General features: G+C 36.6%; 1 protein-coding gene across 3 annotated transcripts in view; it reads left to right on the top strand.

Annotated features, from left to right (window-relative positions):
• Positions 1 to 26,247, top strand: part of RNF169 (ring finger protein 169) — a 105,355-nt gene that overhangs the window by 20,317 nt on the left and 58,791 nt on the right. For all 3 annotated transcript variants that reach the window (XR_005527788.1, XR_005527789.1, XM_039228743.1), the window contains exon 2: positions 9,708 to 9,781. Coding sequence is in view for 1 of the 3 variants with exons in the window: in XM_039228743.1 (XP_039084674.1) it covers positions 9,708 to 9,781 (74 nt within the window). In the remaining 2 variants the exon portion in view is untranslated. The remainder of the gene's footprint in view (positions 1 to 9,707; positions 9,782 to 26,247) is intronic.

Consider the following 26,247-nt stretch of genomic DNA (forward strand, 5'->3'; position numbering starts at 1 on the left):
GATTTTAAGTTTCTTTAGGACTTAGAACACAAATGTTTTACCTTTACTGTATTCCTCTCTTGATTTTCTCAAAGGAATATTCTCTACTTTTGTATTCTTCCTAACTGCTCATTCCTTCTATAGTAATGGTCTGTCATCTCATGATAAAAAAATTGTCTTTTCCAATGCTTATGAAAAATGTAGATTTTGCTTCTGGCTGTGATGGAGCAGATTGTAGCAGACCAAAACTCCTGCTGAGAATAACTAGAGAAGCCTGATTTAAAAAAATATCTATATGAAGGCATTGATACATTGCTAAAGCAGCCAGAACTTGAGACATTTGTGGTTTCTTGACAACTGGAGAGTATAACTTTAAGAGATGGAAAGATAGTAGAGCTTTCTTCATCAAGCTGGGGATACAAAAATTGTAGTTCAAGGCTGCCAGAGCAACAAGAACTTGAGAGGCCAAGATCCCAGAGAGGAAGGAGGTTCATTTCCCCTACTCCCTTTTCCCCCTGTACCTGCTGTTTTTCTCTTAAGGATTTGTTGATTATTAAACTGTGGAGGGTCAAAAAAAAAAAAAAAAAAAGGCTAAGAACCTTCACAGAAAGCTACTGAAAAGCAACACACTCTTGTAGCAGTTCTTCAGTGGAGAGAAGAGTTGAAGACCTTCCAAGGAAGGTAGTCTTGGTAAACACCCAGACTCTCAGAGCCTTGGAGGGCTACAAAGCAGGGTAAGCTTTACAGGTTTTAGAGACTGCAGCCAGCCTTGAATCAGCTCATGTCCTGATTGTATTATGAGGTGATCTGCCCTCATTCTAAATGCTTATGGAGAATATGATGAATCCTCTGTAGGAATGTAGTATCATCCAGAGCCTCTACAGTTTTTCATACATCATGAATGACATTCTAATAAAAATTACCAGGTAAACCAGGAAACCAGGCCAGGAATAAAAACAGACAATATAGAAATAGATTCATGGTATCCCAGTCATCTGATAATTTATTCTGTTTCTCTAATTGAAGGATATTTAGGTTTTTGTAAAAAAAAAAATTAGTTAAATTAAAAAAATTTTTAAAAATGAAGATGAAGGATATTTAGGTTGTTTTCAATCTTTAGTATTGTGAGTATCCACAGTGAACATTCTTGTACATACATCTTTGTATACATGTATGATATATCTTTAAGATAAAGGATACCTTTACTAACTCTTGTCTTTATCAAACTCTTTGATGGTTGCCAATCTGATAAAAAAGTGTTTTGTTTTAAAAGTTCTTAGTATCTTAAAATATGAGTGAAATTGAACATATTTTAATATGTTTGTAAATCATCTGAATTTATTTTTAAATGTTTACTTATTTATTTTGAGAGAGAGGAAGAGTGCGTGCAAGCAGGGTAGGGGCATAGAGAGAGGGAGAGAGAATTCTAAGCAGGCTCTACGCTTCCTCCTTCAGGGGGCCAATCTCACAAACCACAAGACTATGTCCTGAGCTGAAATTAAGAGTTGGATGCCAACCCGTGAATTTATCTTTTACTATTAGCTGCCTGTTCATGTTGTTTGCCCATTGTTTTATAGGGTTTTTAGGCTTTAAAAAATAGATTATAAAGAAGCAATAAGGAATAGCGGATAAGAGCACAGATTCTGGAGCCACATTGCTTGGGTTCAAGTCGTAGCTCTTTCACTGATAGCAGCATAGCCTTGGGCAAATTAAATGCTCTATAAAATTGGGATAATAGTATCTCCCTTTTGGGTCATTATAACAATTAGGTGAGTTAATAAATGCAAAGTGCTTAGAAATGAGCCTGGCATAATGTTAAGTGTTACGTAACTGCCAGCCATCATAATGGTGCTGCAGGTGGTGATAGAGACGGAAATTACCCAAAAAGATTTTTTTTTTATTTGCCCAAGGACAAATAGCTAGTAAGTATGAGTATCCAAATTAGGATGTAGGTCATGGGAGCTGAGTCCAAAGTTCTTGTTCATTCTGAGGTACTGATAAGAAATTGAACATACAGGGGTGAAAACTCAAGCATAGCCAGGTACCAAGGAATGGTTAACTTTGGATTTGGGAGTTCTTAGGGTTAACATCTTCCCAGTACAGTTGAACAAGTTTCTTCTTCTAATTTTGTACTGAGTATGGTTTGACAATGATACTTCATTCCTGTGGTTTTGGTACAATTAGAAAAATGCCCGTCTTCTATTTTGTTTTGTTTGTTTGCCTTTATTAATAACCCAGTCATCCCAACCCAGAGACCATCCTTTTTCAGGAAGGACCTTCAAGGAAGTATAGCTCCTCCTCCAGTTCACATTAGACTGAATACAATATTCCATTTAGGTCACCCGCCACAGGGATGTGTCATTCTTAAGGCATCATATCCTTAGAGAGTTTCACTTCCTGTTAAAATAGTAGTAGTTGGAGGAGGGGCATTAAGAAAGTATTACAACCATTGGATTCATTTAAAAATACCAAGATATTCAGCACCTGGGTGACACCTGAAGTAGTTTCTAGCTTGTCTTTTCAGTGCAGTGAAGGAAAGGTGAGTAGTTACTTCTATGCTACTAAAACACTTGAAAATCCCTATAGAAGCTGGTGGAGGAATTGGGTTTGGGACTAACTCCTCTGGACTAAGGAGGGTATTGGTGTTTTTAGTCTCCCACATTTTCAATGTCATTCACCAAAATATCAGATTTGTTGCCAGGGATGAGCCTTAATGCCACATTATAATCATACAGTCTGTAGTTTGCCTTAGACTTTACTCTTGTGTATTCTGTGGGTTTGGACAAACCCATCATTATATATCCATCATTATGATATACAGAGTATTTTTTATTACATTTTTAAAAGTTTTATTTATTTTTGAGAGACGGAGACAGAGTGGGAGCTGGGAGGGGCAGAGAGAGGGAGACACAGAATCCAAAGCAGGCTCCAGGCTCCGAGCTGTCAGCACAGAGCCCAGTGTTGTGCTTGAACTCACAAACTGTGAGATCGTGACCTGGGCTGAAGTCAGGCATTTAAATAGCTGAGCCACCCAGGTGCCCCTGTACAGTGTGTTTTTATTGGGGGTAAGAATCCTCTGTGCTCTGCACCTCATCCCTACCCCCCTTCATTCATGGCAATCCTTGATCTTTTTCTTGTTACCATAATTTTGTCTTTTCTAGAATGTCATGTGGTTGGAATCATTTAGTATGTAGCTTTTTCACAGTGGCTTCTTTCACTTAGTAATATGCATTTAAGTTTCCTCCATGTCATTTCATGTTTCTAATAGCTCATTTCTTTTTAACTCTAAATAATATTCCATTTTCTGAGTGTACCACAGTTTATTTATCCATTTACCTACTGAAGGATATCTTGGTTGTCTCTAAGTTTTGATGATTATGAATAAAGCAGATGAAAATATATTTGTGCAGGTTTTTGTATGGACATACATTTTCAACTCTTATGTGTAAATATCAAGGAGTGCAATTGGTGGATCATATGGTAAGACTATGTTTAGTTTTGTAAAAAAAACTGCCAGACTGTCTTCCAAAGTACCATTTTGCATTCTCGCTGCCAATGAATGAGTTCCTGTTGCTCTACATCCTTGCCACCATTTGGTTTTGTCCGTGTTTTGGATTTTGTCCATTCTAATAGGTGTGTAGTGGTATCTTGTTTTAATTTGTAACTGTTTAATGACATAGTATATGGAGTATCTTTTCATGTGCTTATTTGCCATGTGTACATCTTTGGTGAGGTGTCTGTTAAGGTCTTTTACCCATTTAAAAAATATGATTATTTTCTTTTGAGTTTTAATAGTTCATTGTATATTTTTAAAAGTCTCTGGGGCGCCTGGGTAGCTCAGTCGTTTAAGCGTCCGACTTTAGCTCAGGTCATGGTCTCACGGTTCGTGGGTTCGAGCCCCGCATTGGGCTCTGTGCTGGCAGCTCAGAGCCTGGAGCCTGCTTCTGATTCTGTGTCTCCCTCTTTCTCTGATCCTCCTCTGCTCACACTGTCTCTCTCTCTCTCTCTCTCTCAAAAATAAATAAATAAATAAATAACATTAAAAATCTCTAGTCAGCTTTAAGAGACATTGTAAAAGATTCTGATTTAAAAGGGGGAGACTTTCATTTTTCTGGCCCTTTTCTGTTCCATTTTTCAATAGTCCAAGTGGATTGAAACACCACATTTCAAAAAGCTTCAAAGAAGTTATGTAGATATTATAGCTACTCTTATGTAAGTTTAAAATCTAATAACATTTTTACCATCATGTTAAACTTTAATAGAGTATTTCAGAATTTAGAGAAACCCATTGAGTAGTAAATTAAAATGAAATAAAAATATTGTTACTGAATCATTAACTTTAGAAGTTATCTAGTGTGCCACCACCCTGTCTCTCAGGTTGAAACTGAGATCTAAAGAGATTTTAATTTTAGTCCCTGATGTGTGTGTGTGTGTGTGTGTGTATTTCTCCAGAAAGCCCAGGACCACTCAGTTACAGTGATTCACCAGCAGTTCTAATAGGACACAGCATATAGTCACACTCATGGCTATGAATTATTATAGTGAAAGGATACAAATCAGAGTCAGCAAAGGCACATGGGACAATGTTCAGGGGAAACCAGATGAAAGCCTTCAGAGTCCTCTTTCAGTTAGGTCACTCAGGACATGCTTAATTTCCCTAGCAACAAGTTGCTATAACACGGTGTGAAGGGAAGCTCATTAGGCAGAGTTTTTTTTATTAGAGGTTGATGATGGGCACCCTCTGCCTAGCATGTACCAAAATTCCAGACTCCCAGCCTGAAAGAAGGTATTCACTGTATTGTTTCCATAAACAGTTTAGGTGTATTAAACCTGTACCTAACCAGTTGGGGGTGGGGGTGGGGGTAGGAACTCTCCTGAAATTCAAGTTCCTAGGTACCAGTCATCCAAGGGCCAACCTTATAAGTGGGCCTTTTAAGATAGGCAGTGAGGTCTGCTATGTTAATTCCTTTCTACTGTGTGTGTGTGTGTGTGTGTGTGTGTATGCAGCATTTAGCATATAGTGAACTTTTATTAAATGTTAGCTGTTTTTATTTATTATAGGGATTCTTCATTGATTACTACTACTATTAATTGTGATCTTCTGCATTCTTAGGAGGTAGGTTGGCCAGTATTTTGATCTTTATTTGATAGATGACGAGACAAAGGCAAAGAGAAGCTTTGGCATTTCAAAATACTTTCACTTAATTGACAGAGCAAGTATCAGAATCTAGTGTGTTCTTTTTGCAAGTCCATAGGATAAAGATGGGTTTTTTTTTCCTTGTTGACGTTTCTAGAGGGCATTAGTAATATGGGAAATAAGATTCAATATTTAAGTTAATACCATGTTGTACCAATTCACAACTTTTTGTATTTATGTAATTTGTGAACTTTTGGGCATGATGCCATTTAATGTAGCACAGTTCTGTTGGGGCAAAAAGTGATCTTGATTATTTAGCATTTTTTATTGTTAAAACATTAAACATTAATCTTTAAAATTTTTTATTTAATGTTCATTATTTTTGAGAGAGAGAGACAGAGACAGAGAGTGAGCGGGGAAGGGGCAGAGAGAAACACACACACACACAGAATCTGAAGTAGGTTCCAGGCTCAGAGCTGTCAGCACAGAGCCCGACGTGGTACTCAAACTCATGAACCGTGAGATCATGACCTGAGCCTAAGCCAGACACTTAACTGACTGAGCTACCCAGATGCCCCTAAGCATTATTAATCTTACTCCAAGATTAAGCTAATCTATATTAGTACTGATTTTGGTGAACGTAAATTGGTACTTCACCTCTACCCTACTCATTAACTTCTACTCTCAAATAAGTCAAGGCCCAGTAAGATTTCAGTCAGTATGCTGAGTTCCACTTGGCCTCATATATGAGCTTTGAGATTTCTTAATAGGTGTCCAAAATTTAACTTGAATTTAACTTGCAATGTAATATACTTATCAAAGCAATTGGATAATTATATATTTTTTTGTTGTAAATTGTACTTGCAAGTAAATCAGACCAAACCACAGCTTCTTTCTCTCTCCAATACCAGAGACAATTTTATAGTTAGTAGATTTTATTGCATGCCACTCTACTGGCTGAAATAGTTTATAGTGTTTTCACTTTCATTACACTCATTTGATCCTCGTAATGGCCTGCCATGATATTCTGATTTTACAGAAGAGGAAGTAGTTGAGATGACTTCTCCAAAGCTCTGGAAACTTCTAAGTTGGGGATCAGGCTTTTAACTTTGTATTATTTATGCTATGTAATGAAGATAGTAAGTTCTTTGGATGTTTTGTTCTAAATGTTAGCAAGACCATTTTAGAGAAAACAAATTCTTCAACAGTAAATAAAAATTGTCATCATTTCCACCAGGCAATTTCTAATTCCAACAATTTCATCTATGAATATACTTACAAAATGATATGCAGGCAAGATGATTCATTATAGCATTGTTTGATAGTCTTTGGAGATTTACCCCTCCCCCCCAATATCTGTATTTTGGTCCTCCTCTTTATTCTTAGTATTACTTTGTCTTCTCTCTCTTTTTTTCCTTAACCTGTTTTACTAGAGCTTGGTTTATTTGGCATTTCATAGTTCCATCTAAAAGATGCAATTAACCAGTTGTCTGTTTTAATCAGCAGAAATCTACTCTGGCGAATTTAAGCAGAAAAATAATTTTTTTTGAAATTGAAATTGAAAAAGAATATTGGGTAATCCCAAATAACCAGCCAAGTAGCCAGAAAACTTGGCTTGGAAAATAGCAGCTAGGATCCAAGAGCAAAGTCTGTATAATATGAATTCTTTGAAAGTTCTTTGTGACCTAGTATATTTTTAATTGTTCCTTGTTTGCTTTAAGGAATATATATTCATTCAATATCAGGATCAAGTTAACTTTTTTGTTCAGTTTTTCTACATTGTTACTACCTTTTGGTCTGCCTTATCTGTTTTTAATTGTGGTGTGTTAAAATTTCTTACCATTATTTTGGATTTATTAATTTTTCCTTATAATCTTACTAGTTTTTTTTTTGGCTGTGGTATATGTTCATACAAGTTCGTGATTATCATATCTTCTTTGTTGGGTTGCCCTTTTAATCATTATTTAATTTCCCCCTTTATTCCTATTAATGGTTTTCTCTTGGTTTTGCCATTTACTAGTTTTGTGGCCTTAGGCAAATCCATTAACCTTTCATTTTCCTTCTTGTAAAATGGGTATAATACCTACCTTATAAAGTTTCTGTGAACATTCACTGAGAAAATATATATGAAGTATTTTACATGTGGTATGTTCTCCATAAATGGATTGAAAGTACTTTAGTGCCTTAAGGGTTTTCTTTTTCCTGTCTCCTTCTCCTTCTCCATTAAAGCATCAGATTTTAAATACTGTTTGCCTATAATTGGAAATGTGCTTAAGGGATATGATGAAAATAGTCATCAGGACTTTTTTTTAAGTGAGTGAAGGTGGTGGAATGTTTGCCTCCCACACGCAGAGTCTAACAATTCTCTAGTACTTGTAAGTCTTTAAGTTACTGTTCCCTGCTTCTGCATTAGATCCAGGGTTCCTAACCATCTTCCACATTTCTTAGGTATGCTAGAGTCTTTCAGAATAGTTGAGACAACTGAGAAAGGACAAAAGTCAATATTTTGAGGAGCCTACTTCTCTACAACAAATATTTATCAACCTTAGTGGGATATAGAGTTCCTAGTAAGTCTTTAAATCAATACTTTATTTTGATCACTACATATACACAGTTATATAGAAGTGATACAGAAGTTATATAGAAGTGATAGAAGTATCACATTTAAGGAGACAGAAATGTGTACATTCCCTCTCCTTTTTGTTAGCATTTAGAATTTGTTTGTTTATTTATTTATTTTGAGAGAGAGAGTGAGAGAGCACATGAGCAGAGGAGGGGCAGAGGACAAGGGAGAAAGAGGCTCTATTTTTGTTTTTCTTTCTTAATTTATCGTCAAGTTGGATAACATATAGTGTATACAGTGTGCTCTTGGTTGTGGGGGTAGACTCCTGTGACTCACACTTACATACAACACTCAGTGCTCATCCCGACAAGTGCCTTCCTCAATGCCCATCACCCATTTTCCAGAGGAAGAATCTTAAGCTTAATCTTAATGTGGGACTTGATCTCACAACTGTAAGATATGACCTGAGCCAAAATCAGGAGTCAGATGCTTAACCGAATAGCCACCCACGTGCCCTTAGAACTTATCTTTTATTCCTGTTCTTAATTTGGATTTTTATCATCCATTTATATTACCCATGTGTATTGTATGCCTCCTGTGGTTCTGGATATCTTGGATTTTATACAGAGATAAGGGGAGAAAACAGAATTTCAGCTAAGAAAATGGCATAGAAGGTTTAAAAATATATGGCACAGATCTATTGTAACTAGACAGTCAAGGGTTAAGAGATGCAATGCTGGAGAAAGATGAAGTTGTCATCTGTCTTTGGACAGCCTTGAATGTAAGGTTGAAGAGTTTTGACTTTCTTCTGTAGGCCAATAAAAACCACAAAGGCTTTAAGGGTAAAAAATCCGGTTATATACTAAAAATATTTACAGGTTGTATACAGGAAAATACTCTGCCGGCAATGGCAATCTTGAAAAGGAAAGAAAAATACAGCGTTATAAATAAAACTTCAGCTCATTTAAAATGTTACTTGGTAACATTGAACTAAGAACTTTAAGTAAAGTTTTCCTTGAGGTCCTTTAACATGTTATTTTATCAGTGCGGCCCTTCTAGACCATTCTATATAAAATAATCTTTTTCTCTCATCCTACATTTATTTTCGTCAATAACAGTACCACCGGTGGTATTATGTACACTTCTTTGTTTATTGTCTGTAAGATCGTAAACTCACGAGAGCTTAGGGCTTTATGTGTTCAGTGCTTCTCCCTGGTTCTTAGAACTGCGCCTGGTTTTTACCCTTTAATAAATATTTGTTAACAAATGAATGACTATTCAGATTAAGACAAGTACAATTGATTCTTGATAACTGGTGCAGCCCCTCTGGAAAACAGTGTGGAGGTTCCTCAGGAAACTAACAATAGAACTCCCCTATGACCCAGCAATAGCACTGCTAGGAATTTACCCAAGGGATACAGGAGTGCTGATGCATAGGAGCACATGTACCCCAATGTTCATAGCAGCACTCTCCACAGTAGCTAAAACATGGAAAGAGCCTAAGTGTCCATCCACGGACGAATGGATCAAGAAGATGTGGTTTATCTATACCATGGAATACTACATGGCAATGAGAAAGAATGAAATCTGCCCATGTGTAGCAACATGGATGGACCTCGATCGAGGGTGTTATGCTGAGTGAAATAAGTCAGGCAGAGAAGGACAGATACCATATGTTTGCACGTATAGGAGGATTAGGAGGAACTTAACAGGAACAAGGGGGAGAAGAAGGGGGGAAATGGTAGGGGAAAGGGAGAGAGGCAAACCATGAGAGACTCTTGAATGCTGACAAAAACTGAGAACTGATGGATGTGGGGGGGAGGGGAGATGGGCATGGAGGAGGGCACTTGTGGGGATGAGCACTGGGTGTTATGTGGAAACTAATTTGACAAACTATTTGTAAAAAAAAAAAAAAAGACAACTACAATTTTTCATGTGGTTTATAATATTAGAACAGCAGTAGGACAAGGTTTAGGGTTCTTTCCTAGAAACTTCTGTTAAAAAGTGTTTCTTTTCCCTTTCCTCTAGAGTTTATATTCAGAGCACCAATCAAATTAAGTAAGCCTGGGGAACTTCGTGAGGAATATGAAAGCCTGAGAAAGGTATAGTATACACGTTAGCATACCACTCATTTTCTTAAAGTAAATTGAAATAATGACATTAAAGAATGCTTAGTGGGTTTTTTTTTTTTTAATTTACAATGCAGAGCCTGTCTTTCTCTGTACTACCTTATACTGTAGCTATAATGGAAGTAGAGTAAACCTTGACTAAGAACCCCTTTTTAGCTATCCTTTTCAAAGAGGAAAATGTAGCTCACCAGGCCTATCTTACACCTGCAGCAGTAACTGGCCATCAAGAGGGGTATTCTTGGCATTTATTGTATTATTTTTCCTTATCTTGCAAAGTTCCTCTAATTACATGTAATTGGTGTTATCTTTTGTTGCTTATACTATGTTATGTACTCCAAAAGAACTGTAACTTAGGCCATTCAGAGGGTAGTGAAATAATTTCCTAGGTAGAGAATGTTTTCCGCTAGGAAAGCTTTTAGCTATGTCCACATCATCTTATTTTTGATGTTCTCGAGCTAATTATCCAAGAATCACTTAGAGAATTAAGATGTCAAAAAGACTGGTAATAAGAATATTACAAGATTTGTATCATCCTTACCCAGCCCTTTCCCTCTACAACCATACCTTACACATCTCCGTAAATGATTCTACCTGTGGATATTTAATGTTTTATGAAGGTAAATAATCCACTTAATTCGAATCAGACATCATCTTAAAACAGGTGAGACAGTAACATTATTGTGGCATTTTATAGTGAATGGAAAAGTCAGTATTTAAGAAGGTCATATGAAGGAGAAAATAGAGAACTCTGCTTAATTACTATACATTTTTTGACTCTCTCCTTTGATTGAGAGTGTCAAATGTTGACCTGGGTCCTCATGCTCCCTTTATTTTATTTTATTTTATTTTATTTTAATTTTTTTATATAGTAGATATTATCATATTTGATGTTATTAATATTTTCTATTTCACAAATAAATATTTTATTTTTAAATCATGACCTAGAAACTTTTCTTAAAATTTTTAAGTGTTATTTTTTAATTTTTTAATTTTTTTACATTTATTTATTATTGAGAGACAGAGAAAGAGCACAAACAGGGGAGGGACAGAGAGAGAAGGAGGCACAGAACCTGAAGCAGGCTCCAGGCTCTGAGCAAGCTGGCAGCACAGAGCCGGATGCAGGACCCAAACCCACGAACTGTCAGATTATGACCTGAGCCGAAGTGGGATGCTCAACCGACTGAACCACCCAGGTGCCCCAGTTTTGTTTTGTTTTTTTTAATTTATATTTGAGAGAGAGAAAGCACGAGCCGGCGAGCAGCAGAGAGAGAGAGGGAGATACAGAATCTGAGGCAGGCTCCAGGGTCTGAGCTGTCAGCACAGAGCCTAATGCAGGGCTCGAACTCATGAAGTGTGAGATCATGACCTGAGCCTAGGTCAAGTGCAGAACCAACTGAGCCACCCAGACTCCCCTTATTTACTTTTAATGTTTATTTATGTTTCAGAGAGAGAGAGACAGACAGACACACAGACAGAGCATGAGCAGGGGAGGGGCAGAGACAGAGAGAGACAGAAAATCTGAAGCAGGCTCCAGACTCAGAGTTGTCAGCACAGAGCCTGATGCCAGGCTCCAACTCACAGACTGTGAGATCATGACCTGGGCTGAAGTCAGATGCTTAACCAGCTTAGCTACCCAGGCACCCCTCTCTTGCTGCTTTTATATTAGTATTATGAGGGTGCTTTGGTTTCTGTTGTTAAATCACTTACAAAGTTGTTTTTCTACTTAGGAAGAAATTATTTTTAGTGACCACATCAAAAGAACCACAGATTCTTCTTAAATAAAATTCCAGAATCTGCAGATATTTAATTCTGATATACCTCTTTACAAAGAATATGGAAATGTCAAAGCTATCAGCTTGAAGATAAAGAGAAAACAAGGATTGGAGATAGAAAAAGCAGGTTAAACAGAATGCATAGTAAGAGTTGAGGTTATTAATAAGCTTTGAGAGAGAGAAGGAAACCTTGAAGAACAGTGCTTTTATTATTAGGAAGGAGGGACAGAAAAGTGGTTTTAAAAGGGACTGGTGGCAGAAGGTTTTTAAGTGAAGGTAGGACAATCTCACCCTATGTACTGGACTGGGCTTGGAAAATGGTCACCTATGTCATTTGGGTTAAATAAATGACATATAAAGCTCCCTCCACCCAACTCCAAGTACCCAAGTTATCTGGCATCCATATGCAACCTAGAAAATTGAAATTCAATCCATAAAATCAAAAGGCACTAATATGGCATATCCATACAGTAGAATAATATTCAGCAATAAAATGAAATGCGCTACCACTCGGATGAACTGCAAAAAGATGCTAAGTCATTAGAGCCAGATATGAGGGATACACATACTGCATGATTCCATGTACAGAAAATGTCCGGGATAGGCAAATATATGAAGACAGACATAGATTAAGGGTTGATTGAGGAGGGGGTAGAATGGAGTAAGAATAAATGGACCTGTGTGATTTAATTGCAGTGTGGTGAAGATTTTTAACTGATTATGGTGTGTTTCACAAGTTGGTAAACTTACTGAAAGTCACTGAATTATACACTTGAAGTGGATAAATTATGTAACATGTAAAATATGCCTTAATAAAGTCGTAAAGGAAAATTAAAAGGCACTAGACATTTGGATGGAGAACTTGATAGAAAAAAAGTTTGTCTCTTAGAGTGCATATTTTATTTTCTAAAAGAAAACAAAGTAAATATATAATTATTTGTATGAATATCTAGAAAAGGAAGATCCTTAAAAGTTTCTACTCAGGAAGGGATGGTAAGTGGAAATTCAATCTACACAACTCATCATTACTATTTTGATGTTAAACATGCTACTGATATACTTTTTATTTGGCATATTTTATTTTAAGTGATAGTAAAAAATTTTATAAGGGCTATGAAATTTAATAAGAAATTTTATTCCTCTAATTCTAGTTCTTTTAAAAGATATTTATTTAGTAATCATAGATTCTCCTACATGTGGGGGAGTATTATGCTTAAGGTTACTCTGAGTTTCTAAATTTTATGATTATGTCAGTGGATTTCTATTTCCAAATATATTTAAAGTTTTCTTCCTGCCTTGTATCGTAGATAATTTTGTTTTTTTTAATAAGAAAAATAATGCAGAAATATGTAGAGCAAAATGTGAAAATTCCTCTTTTCCTTATTTTTCATTATCTAACTTATAGTCAGTTAGTATCAGCAGTTTAGGTCCTTTATATACTTACGTGCATATACACATGCTTTATTCTTTTTCAGTATAAATGAGCTCATGATATATAGTCATTTATTCATCAGATATTTTTTGTGTCCCTACTGTGTGCCAGGCACTGGGGATATGGTGCTGTGGACACCCAAGGTCCTTGCCCAGGGAGATTCTGTTCTAGTGCAGAAGACAGTAAATTAGCAATCAAAGACTGAATATATATTAATAAAGTAGGATCAGAAGAGTTACTGGGGGTGGAGAGAAAACTTGAGGAGACACAAAAAGACTGTTTTAGATCATCGGGAGGGTCTGTCCATTGCATCTCTGGCAACATTGGAGCTGCTACGTGGGACAAGTGAGGTTGCAAGCCAAGTAGAGGTATGAAGAAAGAGTATTCCAGGCAGAAGAGCAGCAAATGCCCCTGAGACAGAAACAAGTTTGCCTTGCTCAAGGAACAGTGTGGCCGTGGTTGAGTGTGCACATGGTGGCTAGAAGGGTGGTATAGGGATTTGGTAGGAGATGAGTTCGGAGAAATAGAAGGGCCAGATCAGAGAAGGCTAGTTGACCTGGTAAGGAACCTAAATTTACTCTAAGTGTGATGTGAAGCCAATAATATGATCTGCTTTATACTTTTAAAAGGTTTTTGGTTGCTGTGTAGGGAATAAACTATAATGAGCCGAGGAGTTAGGAATTATATTTACTGTAAATAGTAGAGACCCCAAAATAATGACCCAACAAACAAGGAGTTTTCTTTTTCTATAGTAACAAAAAACAGATATATGCAGCCTAGGGCTGATGTTGTAGCTAAGTGATATCAGAAGTCAGGTTCCTTTTGTCTTTCTGTTTAGACATCTTCAAGTGTGCCTGTCTCCTTATAGTGTGGGATGGTTGATCCTTCTCTAGAATCACATGTAGAATCACAAGCAGAAGCAGAAAGGCACATATGAGCTGAATCAGCTGAATTGGGTTTTTTTTTTTTTCTTTCCCTAAAGCCCACCCAGTGACTTCACGTGTGCTTTACAGTCCAGAGTCATAGACGCTCTCTAGCTGTCAGGGAGGCTAGAAGCATAGTAGTTTAGCTGACCACATTAACTTCCCAAGTAAAATATGGGTTTTCTTGATAAGGAAGGGAAAAATGGATGTTGGATAGGTAGCTAGCAGTCTGTGACTTATGGGACAAGAATGGAAATAGACCAGTTAGGACACTTTGGGGTTTAAGCAGCATTAGGGTTTTGCTGGAAGTATGACAGAAGGAGAGATGCAATGGACTGGAAAATGTATACAAGGAAGTCATTATAGTTTTGGACCATGGTTTTTGAGGTTATTTACAAGAGGGAATTGAGAGGATGACAGACATGATGGAAAGTGAAAGAACGGTAGACTCCGTGGACTAGAAGTTTTGATGGTGGTAGAGAATTGTGAAAGTAGGGTCACTAGCAAGTGACTACAGGTCAAGCTGGAAAGCTAGGGAAGTGCTGGTCTAAATGTGAGAGGCTTAAAAGTGAGACTGGGAGGTAGGTTAGTTATTGGACAGAACAAGATTTAGAATATGATCAAGGAATAGGTAACTGAAGTTATCTGAAATAAGATGGAAAAAAGACTTATTTAGGAGAAAGTACAGGAACTGAGAGAGTATACTGATGTTGATATCTTCAGGAATGATCATTGAAGTAGTTGGAGAGAAATGTAGGTGCTAAGTTTTTCTGTGAATAGGGGGAATTGCCAGAGAGATAGGTAGATGACTACCACAAAGAGAGGTTGTGGGTGTTACAGTCTGATGGAAAATACTTCAAAGAAGCTAGGAGTTTTGAGGAATAATTGATCTTTTCTGTAGCTTTCTCTTTTATTAACAGTATGTGGTTTTTTGGTGGGAGGTGAGGCTTTCATCTAGATATTTTTTCATCCTGAAGGATATTTCATAATATAGATGAGGCACAATTCACTTAACTATTCCATTATCAGTAGTTATTTAAATTCTTCCCAATTTCTCCCAGTTTTAAAGAGATGCTGCACTGAATACACATGAACATATGCAGACAAACACTTCCTTTAGGTTAGATTCCTAGAAGTGAAAGTTCAGGGTCAAATGGTATGTACACTTTGTATTTTGGTGGATATTAGCAAACTACCTTTTAAAAAGACTTTTTCGGGGCGCCTGGGTGGCTTAGTCGGTTAAGCGTCCGACTTTCGCTTAGGTCATGATCTCGCGGTTCGTGGGTTCGAGCCCCGCGTCGGGCTCTGTGCTGCCAGCTCAGAGCCTGGAGCCTATTTCAGAGTCTGTGTCTCCCTCTCTCTCTGACCCTCCCCTGCTCATGCTGTCTCTCTCTCTCTCCTAGAAATAAATTAAAAAATATAAAAAAATAAAAAAAATAAAAAGACTTTTTCAAGTTGCTCTCTCACCAGTGGTAAAAGGAGGCCCCTTTTCTTTAAATCCTTGCCAAATTTTTACCATTATTTTTAGTATTTTGCATTTACCTGATTACTAGCTAGAAACAATATACAGAAAATGTATAAATGACCAGTAAACATAAGATGCTTCTCCTAGCTAGTAATTTATATGTTTTCTGTACATTGTTCACAACCTTTGAATGTGAAAACCAATTCTGTCTTTTGAGTATTTGTAAACTTGACCACTAATCATATGCTTTCTCCCCTGCACCTTTGTAGTTGTATTCTATTGAAAAGTTTCTGACTTCTTTTTCTCCCTGACATTCTATGGGGTTTTTAGCTGGAAGCAGAAAATTAGCATGTGCTCAGTCTTCTATTTTGTTACAATGTCTGAGGAAATAATTTTGTTGTATTCATGTATTCTCGAATATATATATATATGTATGTGTATATATATATGTATGTATGTATATATTAGTTTTTGATTTCAACAGACAGTTACTGCAGACAAGATTATAACAATATATTAGATGAGCATATTCTTGTTATAGTCTTGTCTGCAGTAAATGTCTGTTGAAATAAAAAAATAATTTTAGCAAGAAATTATTTCAGTATTGTTATCTTTTTATGTTTCTATACTATATGAGACTGTTAGTCATTTTTGTCTTTTGAAGTAATTGATTCATCTCTATAAGTTCTATTTATTGGTTGGATTAAGCTTCTTATTTACCGTATTATTTTTTTCTGCTTATAGTTTGTTTGAAGCTTTATCTTGACCACAAGGTTAAATAGTTGCTTTATGTTAGAGTTAAGAAACATAATCCACATGCTCTCATTTGTCTTCTTTCAATCAGTCTGACTTGGAAAGGTTGAAAGTAGGGGAAAAAAAACAGCCTCTGCTTCTCTACTGCTTATCTCCCTGGTTTCTGTAGTGGGAAAGATGAACGCTTTTGATAATTCTGTGGATCACATGAGTGGTGTTTAGGCTTTCTCTGAATTGGTTTACTGGCCTATCCATTTTCTTTTTTCTCCCTCCCTACTGGTTCCGTTTTGAGGAGTATTTTCTCCCCATTGCTGGCTGAATTATTCAAGTAGTAAGCATGCAGTTCTTAGTACTTAGCCAGAGCCCAGTGTAATCAGATATGGTCAATGGGTTACTGAAGTGAATTATGTCTCCATGAAGCAGACACTAACTTTTGTGAAGGAATTTTTTTGAAGGTAAGTAAACTTTTAGGACCTAATTGTTTTGGGGAGTAGTTTTTGAAAGTATATAGCTTTAAAGTCTCTTTTATTCCCTTTATACCACGAACTTAAAATATAATGCACTTTATTTAAACTTGAACATTTCACTTATATGTATTTGGCTGTGCAGTGCATCAATGACTGAATGTTGAGCTGGCCTTACCCCACTCCTCTCTTTACAAAAATTTACTTATTTTAAAAGGAGCCTATTTACCTAGAACGTTTAAAATATGTTCTGTCACAGAAGCAGCAGACTGCTTGTTTAAATTTTTTTCCTATTAGATTGTAAAATCTTTCCATCATTTAGTCTCTTTAACTCTCCACTGCATGTAAGATACAGTCATCCCTACTTATCTGTGGGTGTATGTTCTGTGATCCCTGGTGGATGCCTGGAACTGTGGATAGTTCCAAATGCTGTACATACTGTGCTTTTTCCTGCACATACATACCTATGATAAAGTTTAATTTCTAAATTAGGCACAGTAAGAGATTCACAGTGCTAATGAATAATAAGATAGAGTAATTATAACAATATACCCTAATGAAAGTTATGTGAATGTGGTCTCTCTCTTAAAATACCTCATTGTACTGTACTTGCTCTTCTTATGTGAGATGATAAAATACCTATGTGATGACATGAAGGGAGGTGAGTGATACAGGCACTGTGACATAGCGTTACGCTACTGTTGATCTGATGATGTGTCAGTTCCTCTGCTTCCAGTCTGTGGTTGAGTGAAACTGCAGAAAGCGAAATCATGGATGGGAAGGGAGTGGGGACAGTTTACTGTAGTATCTTGTGCATAGGTACTCATTGAATGCTGACTGAATGGTTGATCATCTAGTTTCAAAACTCTTTCTTTTAAGATAAATGACTTGTGTAAGGATGTACAGCTGGCTCACAATAGAGCTAGATATATTTTAAGATTTCTTGAGTTCTTTGTGCTACAATATTTTTTATTTTCTTATTCTTCTGTAATGTTATCATGTAATCTTTGAGGAGATGCCTGCTTTTGCCAGGTGCTGATGTGCCTGTTTCTAGAACTAGAAGATAGACACAGAATCTCATAATATATCTTTAAGAGAAAGTAAGCTATATGGTAAGTTATAATTTTGACTCCCTGAGGGAAAAACAGGTGTTGCTGAAAATCTAAAAATGTTAAACCTGGTTGTTTTCTTCTTTTGCTATTTACAACTATTCAGACAAGGGGGAGCAGCTTTATCCAGTATGCAATGGCTTTTCAAAGAAAATAACATTGAGGGGGAGTGCCTGGGTGGCTCAGTCGGTTAAGTGTCCGACTTAGCTCAGGTCATGATCTCACGGTTTGTGGGTTTGAGCCCCACATCAGGCCCTGTGCTGACACCTCAGAGCCTGGAGCCTGCTTCAGATTCTGTGTCTCCCTCTCTCTCTGCCCCTCCCCTGCTCAAACTCTGTCTCTCTCTCTCTCTTTCTCAAAAGTAAATAAATGTTAAAAGAGAAAAAAAATTACATTTGGGAAATTCAAAGCCTGATCAAATGTAATTATAATATAAAGTTATTCAAAGTTATTTCTGCATTGTGCTGTCTTTCCTTGTCCCTTTGATTTCTGAGAGGAGGGGATCAGTAGTTATAAGATTATGTATTAGTATAATAGTTTTTATGGTTTAGAGAACAGTTTAAATAAATAAAATCATTTCAATGCTACTTGTGAAAGCCAAACTAGGGAATTTTTTTAGAGCAGTTGCAACTCTTCTTACAAAACTATTTTTTTATTTTGTAAAAACCTCTGATTAGTGAAGGTTTTTAATAAATTAAATTTTTTTCCTGCTTATAAAAGTAAGTAGAATTGTAAAAAGAAAAAAAAGTTCAGATAATGAAAGGATTTAAAGAAGGAAAATTACCTGTAACATTGCCACCTAATAACACAATTTAAATATTTATCTTAAATTTAAGCTTAAGATTTTTTACAGAATAGATTAAGAATTACACTCTACAAACCATTTTTGCAAAATTTTTTATTCAGCATATCGTGAAATTTCCATGTCAATAAGTTTAGATCCAGGCCAACATTTATAATGGTTATATAAAATAACAGAAAACATGTATGTCAGTATTTTCCTTAAAAGCCAAAAACATTTAAGAATGCAAAATAACTTCTAAAAATATATTTCAAAAAGATTCTACAAGAAAATTTTAAGAATTTCTCTTGCCAAATTTGTGTGAAAATTCACAAGTAATCTGCTTTCACTGGAATTGCAAGATTGGTTACATTTTTCTGGATTCAAATGAGAGTTTAAAGTCTCATTTGATGCTTCTTACCTCCTAGACACAATTTTTTGTTGTTGTTTTAAACTTAAAAAATATGCAGGTGTTCTTCAAATCACAATACAGGTGTGGTGTGGATATTTTACTCTATTATAATGAGAAAGAGCCAACTGTCTGAGTTCAAATCCTGGCTCTGTAAAATGGACACCATGACACCTGGCTTATAGAGTTATCAGATGACATAAATACAACCCTTAGCAGTGGGCCAGGCATTTTATAAATCAAACCTTCTCAAGGATGGTCTTCAGACCTACTCAGTAATTATTTATAAATTCCAGATACCATTTTTCTTTTCTTTCTAAGAGGAATACTGTCATCTTCTCTCACTATTGTGAAATAGTGCCTGGCACATAGTAATCCATATATAAGAATTATTATTATTACTTAAAATTTGGAATTCTGAAAAATCTAGCAAAAAATAAACCCCTCCATTGATGCCATTTGTTCATTTGAGTAAGAAATGGCTGACCTTCAAAAAGTCATAGTTGGGGGGCGCCTGGGTGGCTCAGTTGGTTGAGCACCTGACTTCGGCTCAGGTCATGATCTTGCAGTTCATGGGTTTGAGTCCCACGTCGGACTCTGTGCTGACAGCTAGTTCAGAGCCTGGAGCTTGTTTCAGATTCTGTTTCTCCCTCTCTCTCTGACTCTCCCCTGTTCATGCTGTCTCTTTCTCTCTCAGAAATAAATAAAACATTAAAAAAATTTTAAAAAGTCATAGCTGGAAGCTGGAAAGTTAGTGGTATGAACCAAATGATTCTCAATTTTCTTGAATTTTGGACAGTGAAGAAGGCCTGTCTTTGCTTTTTCATAATCAAGGACTTAAAAGATCTTTTTTCTACTTCTGATATGTGAGTTCCCTCCTGTTCATTCAGCCTTTTAGGTTGGCAATTAAATGTATGACTTCTGTAGTATCTGCTGGTTCAATTTATGTGTAAATTTGAATGCCTGTGATTAACTTTATGTGGATTTCTGCATAATGCATGTAATTTAAAACCTATATTGAAGTAATTTTAAACACCTTACTACATACAGGAGAAAATTTGTAAAATGTTATCTTGACATAAATGTTTATGTATACTTAACTCTAAGCGTAAGATTTAAATTGAAAGGTGTTTGAGAATTAAAGTGAAGACAGCATAGTATCATAATATGATATCTTTAAAATTAAGTAAGAATCATAAGAGCAAATTAATTGCTTTGGTCTGTTTATGTGATTGCTGAAGTAGAAATCATGGCTTTAACCTTGTATGCAAGAGATCATTTGCTATGATTCAGGATGCTGTGAAATGGAAACTGCAAGTAGTCCTAGTTTACCCAAAACACTCTTTAAAATTTTTTATTTAAATCCATGTTAGTTGGCGTGTAGTGTAATAATGGTTTCAGGAGTAGAATTTAGTGATTCAGCACTTACACATATCATAACACCTAGTGCTTATCCCAACAAGTGCCCTCCTTAATGCCCATCACCCATTTAGCCCATCCCCCACCCAACACCCTTCCAGCAACCCTCGGGTTTGTTCTCTATTTAAGAGTCTCTTATGGTTTCCCTCCCTCTCTACTTTTAACTAATTTTTTTTCCTTCCCTTCCCCTGTGTTCATCTGTTTTGTTTCTTAAATTCCACATTAAGTGAAATCATATGATATTTGTCTTTCTCTGGCTGACTTCTTTTTCTTAGCATAATATATTCTAGTTCCATTCACATTATTGCAAATGGCAAGATTTCATTCATTTTGATTGCCAAATAATATTCCATCATATATATATATATATATATATATATATATATATATATGCAACATCTTCTTTATCCATTTATTAGTCGATGGCCATAATTTAGGCTCTTTCCATAATTTGGCCATTGTGTTAGTGCTCCTACGAACATTGGAGTATGTGTGCCCCTTTGAATCAGCATTTTTGTATTTTTTGGGTAAATATCTAGTAGTGACATTGCTGGACTATACGGTAATTCTATTTTTAATTTTTTGAGGGACCCCATACTGTTCTCAAGAGTGACTGCACCAGTTTGCATTCCCACCAAAAGTGCAAAAGTGTTCCCCTTTTTCCACATCCTCGCCAACATCTTGTTTCCTGAGTTGTTCCTTTTAGCCATTCTAATAGGTATGAAGTGGTATCTCATTGTGATTTTCATTTGTATTTCCCTAATGATGAGTGTTGCTAAGCATCTTTTCATGAGTCTGTTAGTCATCTGGATGTCTTCTTTGGAAAAGTGTATGTTCATGTCTTGCTCATTTCTTCACTGTATTGTTTGTTTTTTGAGTGTTGAGTTTGATAAGTTCTTTATAGATTTTGGATACTAACCCTTTATCTGACATGTCATTTGCAAATATCTTCTCCCATTCCAACAGTGGCTTTTAGTTTTGATTGTTTCCTTCTCTGTGCAGAAGATTTTTATCTTGATGAGGTCCCAATAGTTCATTTTTGCTTTTGTTTACCTTGCCTCTAGAGACATGTCTAGTAAGAAGTTGCTGTGGCCAAGGTCAGAGAGGTTGTTGCATGATTTCTCCTTGAGGATTTTGATGGTTTCCTGTCTTATATTTAGGCCATTCATTTATTTTCTGTTTATTTTTGTGTATAGTGTAAGAAAGTGGTCCAGGTTCATTCTTCTGCATGTCGCTGTGCAGTTTTCCTGTCATCATTTGATGAAGGACTTTCTTTATTCCATTGGATATTCTTTCCTGCTTTGTCAAAGGTTAGTTGGGCATATGTTTGTGGGTCCATTTCTGGGTTCTCTATTCTGTTCCACTGATCTGTGTGTCTCTTTTTGTTCCAGTACCATACTGTCTTGATGATTACAGCTTTGTAATACATCTTGAAGTCTGGAATTGTGATGCCTCCAGCTTTGGTTTTCTTTTTCAGTGTTACTTTGGCTATTGAGGGTCATTTCTGGTTCCATACAAATTTTGGGATTGTTTGTTCTAGCTCTCTGTGAAGAATGCTGGTGTTATTTTGATAGGTATTGCATTGAATATATAGACTGTTTCGGGTAGTATTGACATTTTAAAAATATTTGTTCTTCCTATCCAGGAGCATGGAATATTTTTCCATTTCTTTGTGTCATCTTCAATTTTTTTCATAAGCTTTCTATGGTTTTCAATGTATAAATCTTTTTATCTCTTTGAGGTTAGGCTTATTCCTAGGTATTTTACAGTTTTTGATGCAATTGTACATGGGTTTGATTCCTTGATATCTCTTTTTGCTGCTTGATTATTGGTGTATAGAAATGCAACTGATTTCTGTACATTGATTTTATATCCTGCGACTTTGCTGAATTCATATATCAGTTTGGGAAGTTTTTTTGGAGGAGTCTTGGGTTTTCCATGTAGAGTATCATGTCATCTGCAAAGAGTAAAAGTTTGACTTCTTCCTTGCTGATTTTGATGCCTTTTATTTCTTTTTGTTGTCTGATTGCTGAGGCTAGGACTTCTAGTGCTATGTTGAACAACAGTGTGAGAGTGGCCATCCCTGTCATGTTCCGGACCTTAGGGGAAGAGCTCTCAGTTTTTCCCCATTGAGGATGGTATAAACTGTGGGTCTTTCGTATATGGCCTTTATGATGTTGAGGTATGTTCCTTCTTTCCTGACTTTCTTGAGGTTTTTTTTTTTTAAATCAAGAAAGGATACTGAATTTTGTCAAATGCTTTTTATGTATCTATTGAGAGGATCATGTGTTTCTTATCTTTTCTTTTATTATTGTAATGTATCACATTGATTGATTTGCAGATATTGAACCAGGCCTGCAGCTTAGGAATAAATCTCACTTAATGGTAGTGAATAATTATATTAATGTATTATTGGATTCAATTTGTTAGTATCTTGTTGAGAATTTTTGCATACATGTTCATCAGGGAAATGGTTTGTAATTCTCCTTTTTTAAAAATGTTTGTTTATTTTTGAGAGAGACAGACAGACAGAGTGTGAGTTGGAGAAGGAGAGAGAGAGAGGGAGACACAGAATCCGAAGCAGGCTCCAGGCTCTGAGCTGTCAGCACAGAGCCTACACAGGGGTTGAACTCATAAACCGCAAGATTATGACCTGAGCCAAAACTGGACACTTAATCTACTGAGCCGTCCAGATGCCCCTGTAATTCTCCTTTTTAGGGGGGGTCTTTGTCTTGTCATAGAATGGGTTTGGAAGTTTTTTTTTCATTTCTGTTTTTAGAACAGCTTTGAAAGAATAGGTATTAACTCGTCTTTAAATGTTTGGTAGAATTTCTCTGGGAAGATATCTGGCCCTGGACTCTTGTTGGGAGATTTTTGATTACTGATTCAATTTCTTTACTGGTTATGGGTCTTTTCAAATTTTCTATTTCTTCCTGTTTCAGATTTCGTAGTTTATATGTTTCTAGGATTTGTCCATTTCTTCCACATCGCCCAATTTGACATGTAATTGTTCATAATATTCTTTTATTATTGTTTGTATTTCTGTGGTGTTGGTTATGATATCTCCTCTTTCTTTCTTTCTTTTTTTTTAATGTCTTATTTATTTCTAGGAGAGAGAGAGAGAGACAGCGTGAGCAGGGGAGGGTCAGAGAGAGAGGGAGTCACAGACTGAAACAGGCTCCAGGCTCTGAGCTGGCAGTCAGCACAGAGCCCGACGCGGGGCTCGAACCCACGAACCGTGAGATCATGACCCAAGCGAAAGTCGGACGCTTAACCGACTACGCCACCCAGGCGCCCCTGATATCTCCTCTTTCATTCATGCTTTTGTTTATTTGGATCTTTTTCTTTTTGATCAGTCTGGCTACAGGTTTATCAATTTTTTAAATTCTTTCAAGGAACTAGCTCCGAGTTTTGTTGATCTATTCTACTATTTTTCTGATTTCAATATGATTGGTTTCTGCTGTAATCTATATTATTTCCCTTCTGCTGCTGGTTTTGAACTTTCTTTGCTATTCTTTTTCCAGGTCCTTTAGATATAAGGTTAGGTTGTGTATTTGAGACATTTCTTCCTTCTGTAGGAAGGCCTGGATTGCTGTATCCCAAAGGTTTTGTTGTATTTTCATTTTCATTGGCTTCCATATAGTTTTTAATTTCCTCTTTAATTTCTTGGTTAATGCATGCATTCTTTAGTTGGATGTTCTTTAATTTCCAAGTATTTGTGATCTTTCCAAATATTTTCTTGTGGTTGATTTCAAGGGTCATAGCATTGTGGTCTGAAAATATGCATGATATGATATCGATCTTTTTGTACTTGTTGAGGGCTGATTTGTGACCCAGTATGTGATCTTTTCTGGAGAATGTTCCATATGCACTTGAGAAGAATATGTATCCTGCTGCTTCAGGATGAAATGTTCTGAATATTATCTGTTAAGTCCATCTGGTCCAGTCAAAACACTTTCTTTTTATGGCAGCATCAACAATAATCACGAAGTAGACCAATAGAAGTGGTAATTGTTAGTATCAAATGAGAGTCTAGGAACCAGATAGAAGATATAAAGCACTGACTGCTCTAGTAAATTGAAATGTTCTAACACTAATTTCATTAATAGGATTATCATGTTTGAAGTAATGGTTCTGAAGCAGTGGTATTATACTCCTACTTTATCAGACTGTATTATATATCTTTCATAGCCTCTGTAAGAGTTTAAAATATTTTTAATGCCCGCTATTAAAGGTAAGCCTTAGACATCAACAAAAATGTATTCAACCTATTTGTTGAGATGGTGATATTTAGTGGGTACAATCTTATGGGCTTTTAAGTGTATGGTTTATTAGATTGTTAAAAATATATGAAAAATTAACTTAAAGATTCCCTTTGCCACCTTTGTGAACATCTTAAGTGTCAAGGGTCCCAGTTTGAGACCCTTTGGTCAGAGATAACTAGAAAATGTAGAAAATGAGTTAAACGTGTATAATGCATATAATTTACTTAATGTTTTCATATATCACCATCTTCTGTTACAGGAAAAATTTGTTATTACTTGTTGGTGGAGGAGAAAAATTAATGTAACACCGTAATGCTGTATGGTCCTACAGCTGTCACAAACTATTTCTGTCGTCTGTCATTGGGCAGTGGACCATTTTACCAACTCAGATAAGAAAATGAAAAAATGATGGATGAATGAGCTTCCTGTCTTTAAACTGCCACGGGGCAGCCCTCCTCCCACCAGCCCACGTTCATGGCACTGTCAGGGTTGGTTCCCTTTTGCTGTGGAATTGAGAGATGCTCCCCCAAAGCATGGCGGTGGGCACCACAACAGTATGGTTTGTATCACAGGGATTTTTTGGAAGGACCTTTTAAAAATTGTTTAGTCCAACCTTATTACTCATGCCAACTGCATTCTACTAGAAAGTAAGCTCCATGCACAACTTTGTCATTTTTGATCAGGCCTATATATGCTAAGCACTGAAAATGTGCCTGACACATAGACTCTAGTGCTGTGTAGCTGTGGGTGAAGCCAAACTTTCTGAACACAGGTCCCAGCCTAGAACTCAAGCTGGAGAGGGGAAGTCAAGGAGGAATAGGACACACTCAGATCCATGGTCCCCTTCAAAAGAAGCTCATAGTGTCTGGGAGAAGAGAGATTTGAAAACAAGTAATTGGACACAAGTAATTTATTTCATTTCATTTTTTTTAGTGTTTTATTTATTTTTGAGAGAGAGGGAAAGGACAAACACGGGAGAGGCAGATAGAGAAGGGTACAGAGGATCTATAGCAGGCTCCATGCTGACAGCAGCAAACCCAGTGTGGGGCTGGAACCCACGAACCGTGGGATCATGACCTGGCCAAAGTCGGATGCTCAGCCTACTGAACCATCCAGGTGCCCCAGTGATTTATTTTAAAAATCCATGGTAGAAGTACTTTCTGGATGTTATGAAATATACTTTAAAATATATTTGGGGGGCTCCTGGGTAGCATAGTTGGTTAAGTGTCTGGCTTTGGCTCAGGTCTTGATCTCACAGTTCGTGAGTTCAAGCCCCACGTCAGGCTCTGTGTTGACAGCTCAGAGCCTGGAGCCTGCTTTGGGTTCTGTGTTTCTGTCTCTGTCCTCCTCCACTCATGCTCTCTGTCTATCTCTCTCTCAAAATAAAAAAGAAAACATTAAAAAAAAAAAATACATTCATTTGGGGGGCTCCTGGGTGGCATAGTTGGTTAAGTGTCTGGCTTTGGGGCAGTTCGTGAATTCGAGCCCCACGCTGGGCTCTGTGCTGACAGCTCAGAGCCTGGAGCCTGCTTTGGGTTCTGTGTCTCTCTGTCCTCTTCCACTCATGCTCTCTGTCTCTCTCTCTCTCAAAATAAATAAGTAAACATTAAAAAAAAAAAAAGTGTGGTATGTGTATATATATTTTAT

Source organism: Hyaena hyaena, unplaced genomic scaffold (genome assembly GCF_003009895.1).
Source record: "Hyaena hyaena isolate Hyena2069 unplaced genomic scaffold, ASM300989v1 scaffold_34, whole genome shotgun sequence".
In the NCBI taxonomy this organism is placed as follows: Eukaryota; Metazoa; Chordata; class Mammalia; order Carnivora; family Hyaenidae; genus Hyaena; species Hyaena hyaena.